This window comes from Montipora foliosa, chromosome 14, assembly GCF_036669935.1.
Source record: "Montipora foliosa isolate CH-2021 chromosome 14, ASM3666993v2, whole genome shotgun sequence".
Taxonomy (NCBI): Eukaryota; Metazoa; Cnidaria; class Anthozoa; order Scleractinia; family Acroporidae; genus Montipora; species Montipora foliosa.
Genome location: NC_090882.1, coordinates 7994311 through 8001810, shown reverse-complemented (window position 1 = coordinate 8001810; position 7500 = coordinate 7994311). Strand labels below are relative to the sequence as shown.

The following is a 7500-nucleotide window of genomic DNA, read 5'->3' as shown; positions in this document are numbered from 1 at the left end:
GTTTCAACCCTTATGGGTTTCTGGTAGCCTGCATAAAAAGCGTTTCCAGCGGGAAACGAGCGAACTCTTTTTTCGGCCGCGCGAGAATAGGGCTAGCGCAAAAAAGAAGGAGGTGTCTCGCCCCATTTTTCGCGCGGCTAAAACATTAAAAATCTTCCACGGAAACGCTTGTTACGCAGGCTAGCTGAGAATTTGAACCAGGGACTAGCTGGAACAAATTCTACCAGTGTACAGAACGGGCCCTGAAATCGGGATCTCCAGATATCTTAAGGCAAGCGCCCTAACCACTGGGCCACACTGCCCCTAAAACCAATCGCGAAAACAAACGGCACTTTATCAAAACTGTACACGAAAGTTTTTGGTTTTATCATCGGTGTTGATGATGTAAATTGACCACCGTACAGGGATAATAAAAGCTGACGTTTCGAGCGTTAGCCCTTTGTCAGAGCGAATCGAGGAATTATGGGTTGTATCAGGAACCCATGACCCGGGGCATACAACTCTACTGTGTTCATGTAACGGCGTTTTCACAGACCGATTTATTTTTAGATTGAATTTCCCACGAATGAGACTCCCACAGGAGCCCGATGACCAATTACAAGAAACTAAGCTGACGTCATGAGGTCACCGAACCGGAACTGCCTTTGTTTGGGGGCTCCCAGGCCTGGGGGGCTCCTGGTTGTGTGCAGTTTTTATAGTGGAGTAGGAGCTACGCTATTGGTGGTAACATGGCAACGTGAAAAATAGGAATATATTAGTTAAATGAAAGACGATCGTAATACCGTGGGGATCAAGGGTGCCGATTTGGAAGATGAATTTTTGCTCCAGATTCTTGCGGCTTTCCGTCGTACTTTGATATAGCAAAAGGTCACAGGTAGCCTTGTGTTGTTTGGAGTGTTTAGGCAGATTAAAATGACGAGCGACCGGCTTAGATGCATCCTTGCCATTCTTCTCAACATCGCGAACGTGTTCGCGTAATCGGTCGCCTAGTCGTCTACGGTTATCTGTCTCGCCAATGTATAATTTATTGCATAACGTACAGGTTATGCAATAAATGACATTTGCGGAGGTACATGTGAAACGTTTGGTGATCTTAACAGACCGCGTAGGTCCCGATATTTTGCTAGTGTAAGGAGTGAAAAGACAAGTTTGCATCGTAAGCGCGTGCATTTGAAAGTGCCGGGTTGCTCGTTGGTTTTGAGTGCGCTTCTAACTAAAAAGTTATCTACGTTTTTGTCGCGTTTGAATGAAATGAACGGAGGTTGCGAAAAGATTCTACCAGTCTCGGGATCATTTGGGAGTGATTTAAAGTTAGTAAGAATGATACTTTTGACTGCGTGATTATGAGGATGGAATGTGAGGGGGAATGGGATTCTGTCATTCTTATCCTTTTGTGACGTTTGTAGTGCTGACTGTCGATCGAATTGTTATGCGCGACGAAGGCCCGCTTTGAGCACAGAGACAGGATAGCTGGACATCGTCACAGCCATCACAAGAACTCCATTCCTTATACATCAATTTCTTAGACTTCGACGTCTATGAAGTAATGACTCCGATTTGTTCATTTGCACATGGCATTATCCTACTATTAAACAGGGCGAGGGGTCTTCACTGCTGTACAGTTAAGAGTAATAATTAGCACAACATTATTAACTAGCAGTAATCATAGGTTGTAAGTGAGGTGCGTTCGATTCCTATTTTGTAATTGACAGGGCATTTGAAAGTAGCTGTATATTTTGGGGAGAATCGTTTTGTGCCATTTTCTAGTATTTGTTCAGCAATGAAGGTATCACACAATAAGTATTTTGACTGTTATCTTGTTGCTAATAATTTTATTAAAACAAGTATTATTATTATGGAATACATGTGTTGCAATGCAATATGAATTTTGCGGGATATCAGTGGATAGCCAAACAGCGTGACTCCCCAGAGAGAGGGTCACCCATCCAAGTATAAAACCCCGTCCAACTTCAACAGGACTTGACTTCCCTACTATCACACGAGATTGAGCCGGACTATTTGCACCAGAACAAGGTGTTGTTCAAACGCTAAAATCGTATGGCATCACGATCAATACCCGAGGGACTTCCCGCAGGACTGACACAATTAGAATGCACTCTCCTCAAACGCAGTAACAAAGGGAAAAAAAAAGGAAAGGAACTTTATTAAAGTGTTTAGTCTTCTAGCACTGCAGCACTAATTGGGGACACTGTAAACTGAAATCAACAACTCAAATCAAGAGATACTGAGAACTGAGAAGGATAACAGTAACGGAAATATAAAGAATAAAAAAGTAGGCGAACAGGAAACTAGCAAACAAGAAACAAAATCCTGAATGTGAAGTGTAAAAAGCACACGTTGAAATTATGTTGCTGTAACTCTGTTATCGGTCTTTGGTCACTTTAACCATGACATCTTTGGCAAGTTGCTCGAAAGTGCAATGACCATTCTTTTACATTTTTTTCTCTTATTTTGCAGTGCTTGTCTGGGCTTAGAGTAACAAAGTATTCTCCAAGCTTTTTATTGTTTGTATTAAAATATTGTCGACAAGAGAGTTGGTTAAAGGCAGAAGACACCCTGGTGCTCAATCCAAATCTGTGTCAGAATCTGTGCTATCCTATTCCAGGCTCTCAGATAGTCAGGAAAGCAAAGCGGAAAACTGCATGCGAAAAACAAGTTTTTTATTGTTTGTATTAAAATATTGTTGACAAACACCCAAGCACGAACCCACTCGTTTTTCACACACAGTATTCTTTGCTTTCCCGACTGTATCTGGGAGCCTCGAACAGACTAAAACTGTGCAATCCAAAGAATCAGGACTTCGGTCATGCCAATTCACATTTAACCTGCATTATTAAATAAAGATGTATGTATGTATGTATGTATTTATGTATGTATGTATGTATGTAAGTATGTATGTATGTATGTAATCTTTGAAATGTTACCACAAGGGGAAAAGGATAATATATATATAATGGGGATGACTAAAGTTATGAATCACTGTGTTTCGTCTGTTTGTGACACAAAAATAACCAACAAAGTTGGCCGCTCTGAATCCAACAGGTCAACAAATTTCACAACAGTTTAATTAAAGTAAATGTGTCCAAACTGAAATGGAACTCCAGAACTTTTTATTCAGTACTTCTTCATCAAGTTCTTGATATTCCTTTCGATTGCTTTCCTGGGATGTTTCCCAAATTTTCGGTCGAATATCCATCAATGGGTAAAATTAATTTTTCCTTCCTTCCGCTATCCCCGTGACTCGAATTCCAAAGATGAATAAGATTCAGTCCATATATCAATTCAAAGAGACACACTGGCTACTGTAATTTTGAAGTTGACTAATTGCAAAACTCGTCAAATTTTATCGTCAAATCGCCCGAAAAATTAACAGCATTTAAGTTTATTGTTAAAATAATTTTCAGCAAAGAAAACTATCCTTTCAGCCGAACAGCATTTGCCAAACAGAGCCAATGTTACCGTTTTCAAATATCGAGTGATATAAAGCACGTCTCCGCTTGTCGAGGACCTTGCGTGACTCCTCTACATTATTTATGGTACGTACGTAAATTGTAAAAGAAATTGAACATTTAGAAAACTGGGGCTTCCTTGGTAATGGTCACTTCCCCAGGATACTCATATTCAACATATTTGTCAATCATTAGTTAAAGTCGCTTATCCGTGTTCTTTAAAATTGTTTACAGACGAAACAAGACTCGAAGAACTGCAGTGCTGTACATTTGTGCTCTCGGAGGTGTAAACATTTTCAAATTGCTTTTAAGATCTTTAGATTTCGAAAAAGTAAAATGTTTATGATGGCTTTTTTTCTCTCTTTCATTACTATTATTTTTTGTAAAGATACCACTAAATTGTAATAAATAAGACTTCTTTTTTTTAATACTCCCATTTCCTATGGCCTATAACAATTACACAGTTTTTGAAAAGTTGTAACCCATGTACCTTTTTGATCTTGCCTTCTTCCGGCGCCGAGAGCCAACGGCCATCTTTTCTTTCTTTACATTTCCTCTCAGCGTTGGTTTTTCCTTGATTTCGATCCTAAGCTGGTTGAGGACAACCCCACCATCTCGGGTTGAGGGACCACCTATTGCACTCTGCTGAAACATCAAAGACAAACTTTAACTTCTCATGTAACTTCAGATAGCGTGGAAATATGTGCGCGAATACGAATTCAACATTTGCTTTCCGCTGCAAACAGGAAATTACGATAAGCTGACTTACAAGCATTGAGATCTAGATGAAGTCTCGTTGTGTACGTTCAAGCCGTCCAAAAGATGTCTCCTCTGTCCGTTTTGACCTGAAAATAACCGAAAATTGATCACACACTGTACGCTAAACGGCATGAAACGACAATCTCTAGAACAACCATGCGATCCAAAGTCGATGACGCAAAGTAATCAAGAAAGAGCTTCCGCTTTTCGATTAAGGAACGTGACAAAAACCCACAACCTTGTTTAACCTGTCAGTTTCATTTCAAAACAATTTGTCTAGTTTTAAGAATTGTGACTGTAAACCGGAAATTCAACACAATGAGACTGACCTTTCAACCGGAAGTAGAATTATATGGGTGGTTACAAAGCGTTGAACTGTTTTTGGCCGCTTCGGCAAACCGTTTTAAAAGAAAGAAGAGTTTCCCTCAACTTTCTGTGTATTTCACACTTTGTTATGCCTTAGGAATGACGGTGAGTTGATTACAAGGACTACTTAAAGCTTCGGCTTGGTTTGAACGGCATAAAACTTATTTGTGTGTGCTCGTTTTTAGTCAAGTGAGTCTGCGATTTCTGCCTCAGCGACTTACGTGGAGAACTATCTGGAGTGTGAGTACAAAAAACTATTGTTTTTATTATTTACAAAATCCTCGAAATATATTTTTTTTTCTTGCTGGAAAATGAAGGTTAGGCGGAGGCTGGAAAAGAAGTGTTTTTTCTTGTATAGCCTTCTGAAGTATAATACGATCTCCCAAGTGTATGTATGCAGTTTCGCAAGGTTGATCTTTGAATCTGTAGAGAGGCGAAAACTTGTTTTCTATTTTCTCTTTTAAATCATTATGCGATGCTTTAGCCTCAACAGACTTTTCATTTTGTATTTTTTCGCTTGCTTCGCTTTGTACATGATTTAGAAATTGATTATAGTAAGCTTACTTTGTTTACGGTGAAATTTTAAAACATCATTAACACCAACTTTTGACGGCTCAAAACGTCGCAGAATACGTAAATCCTAAGACTTATTTATAGTCTATAAATTGTTTTCTTGATAAAAGTCTCTATTTTTGTCACGTTCTTTCAAACTGTCACGTTCTTCGTGCACGCGATTTTCGAACTGTGGCGTCATCACTCCAACATGTCACGCAATTCTGGTGTGTACGTGATCGGATAGAAGTTTGCACTTTTTTCACACCCACAAATATTGTATTGTCCATTGTTCAAAACAATATTTGCAAATAAATTATAGAGTTGCCACCCTTCTATCATTCAAGATTATATTTACAGAGCTTCATGATAGCAACAGTATTAAAATAAATATTTTACACCCACAAGGCAGATTTTTTAAGGTATTTTTCCCACATGACTCATGCCATCATCAGGTTTATGTGAAGTTGTGTCCTTTATTTCTTTTATTATGACCTTGTGCCCTTTTTTTCTTTTATCATAACCCTGAAGGATGGTTAAACTTGCCATGTCCTTTCTATTTTTGGATACATGTCCTCAGTCATGAATAAGAAATTGTTTTCATTTTTTTCTTGTAAAGCAAGCTTTGTACACATTTTAACTGGTTCTAACCAGTTGGCCCAAGAAAGTCACCTTTCAAGGGCATCCAAGGATAATCTTCGGTGAAATATGTGTTCGGGAGAGTCAAGCTGTTCTAAGAATTTCAGTTATACGTTGCCAAACAGCTATAGATTTCTTTACTGAAACATCACCTAAAAGATTCACAACCATGGGAAAAGTAGTTCCTTACGTTTTCAGAAGGGATATTTTTGCAATTTTTGGCATTGTTTCCGATGAGCAAATGGTTTACAGGGAAGTTCTTAAAAGGTAACGTTTATCTAGCAGTTTCTGAAGGGAAGATTTCATTCCCTAAAATTGTTGGACACATCTGTTTAGAATGTCTTTATACATTACAAGGAGCCTAGAAGTGTCTCTCAAAGGCTTTTGTCTTAATTTTTTCATTGGGTTCCCTTCACCTTTATTGATTTGTATTGGGACACAGCATTATCTTGCTTCAGTTGATATATGATTCAGTGTGCTTCTGAAAAGATTTGCAGCTGCAGTTCAGTGTGGTAGCAATGCAATAATAATTGTTCACTCTTTTTTTTTTATAAGAACATGTAATTTTGGGTCAGTGTGTCATTCAATAAGGAAGCCATGTTTGTTAAAGTGCTACTATGATGTCACTTCCTTTTTTTCTTCAGATTTTGAAAGTCTGGCTGGCAAAAATTTTGACCTTTGATTTTTATCCAAAGGCTGTTTGCTTTGATTTTAAGTCTTGGATTTCACTGTCTGCCATATGTTCAGAACTGCGTGATTGGACCTCAGAGGGTTAAATCTAGGGAAAAGTGATGTCATTTACTCACTTACTTTACTCAGTGTAAAAATGCAGCTTGTTATACATGCAAAACGCCAGTTTAAAAGTTGAAAGCCTGAAATTCCTGTGATGCATATTACTTCAACCACATACACACACATAGCATTCTTAAACTACATGTAGTCAGCCTTTGACATCATTTTCTCCTCGATCCAGCTCTCTCGAGATTTTAAAGTTAGTAATGGTGGACCATTGAATAGGAAAAATCCAGTTCAAATAAACAGGTGTCCTTTTGAAATCAAGGCTTAAAACTTGGGTCACTTAAGTCGTGTTGACATTAGGCCTCGATTAATAATTGAATTAAATATGAAATGGGTTCACATCAACTAATTAGAGTCCCTGATTATAATTGGATTATGATTACTTTGAACAAACAACCTCAAGGAATTGTGTGAAGTAATAATTACTTTTAAGTGCATAATTGAACAGAATGGAGAACACATGATGGTTTGAGCCCACGAAACTTCTAATTGCTTTAATGGAGCAAAGATTTGGATTTTTCTTCTTCTATTCTCAGAAGCTATCCTTGGTTCTCTTCTCACCTCAAGTATGGTGATAATGATAATGATGATGATAATGGTGGCAGCTGCGCGGTATGGTGTCATTTTGTCTCACACTGAGAGGTTACCCTGCCCATTGTATTCAAATTTTTCGTAGATGTGAACAGAACCATAATTTAATAAAATTGAATGGAGTATGATAGCCTGAATTACACTTCAGTTGATCATAATCAACGTTGAGTTTGAACACGGCTTTAGTGTTTAGTTAAAGTGCTCCTACGACCAAAAAATTAATTTAAATATATTTGTATTTGGATTTCAAAACAATGTTAACTAAACAGTAAGTGACCCAAGTTTTAAACCTTGATTTAAAAAAGACACCTGTTCATTTTGCTAT

The 7500-nt window shown here is 38.1% G+C and overlaps 2 protein-coding genes and 1 long non-coding RNA gene across 7 annotated transcripts in view; 2 read left to right on the top strand and 1 right to left on the bottom strand.

Moving 5' to 3' along the window:
• The window catches only part of LOC137985452 (uncharacterized), a 4055-nt gene extending 163 nt beyond the window's left edge, over positions 1–3892 (top strand). Inside the window, exons 1-2 of the long non-coding RNA XR_011119305.1 lie at positions 1–1786; positions 2479–3892. The exon at positions 1–1786 is cut by the window's left edge and continues 163 nt beyond it. This is a non-coding gene — a long non-coding RNA (uncharacterized lncRNA). The remainder of the gene's footprint in view (positions 1787–2478) is intronic.
• LOC137985444 (uncharacterized) overlaps positions 1–4459 on the bottom strand; it is a 48485-nt gene extending 44026 nt beyond the window's left edge. The window contains exons 1-3 of one of the 3 annotated variants that reach the window (XM_068833061.1): positions 4385–4459; positions 4240–4315; positions 3961–4115 (exon numbers count right to left, since the gene is read on the bottom strand). In XM_068833061.1, coding sequence (XP_068689162.1) covers positions 3961–4115; positions 4240–4245 — 161 coding nt within the window. In that variant the 5' untranslated portion in view covers positions 4246–4315; positions 4385–4459. Of the gene's footprint in view, positions 1–3960; positions 4116–4239 lie in introns of all 3 variants that reach the window. The other 2 variants (XM_068833063.1, XM_068833062.1) reach the window with 2 other exon arrangements.
• Positions 4460–4574: 115 nt separating this feature from the next.
• Positions 4575–7500, top strand: part of LOC137985447 (inhibitor of growth protein 1-like) — a 37162-nt gene continuing 34236 nt past the window's right edge. Inside the window, exons 1-2 of one of the 3 annotated variants that reach the window (XM_068833073.1) lie at positions 4575–4700; positions 4781–4835. In XM_068833073.1, the coding sequence (XP_068689174.1) occupies positions 4695–4700; positions 4781–4835 (61 nt within the window). In that variant the 5' untranslated portion in view covers positions 4575–4694. Of the gene's footprint in view, positions 4701–4780; positions 4836–5794; positions 6054–7500 lie in introns of those variants that run through there. The other 2 variants (XM_068833072.1, XM_068833074.1) reach the window with 2 other exon arrangements.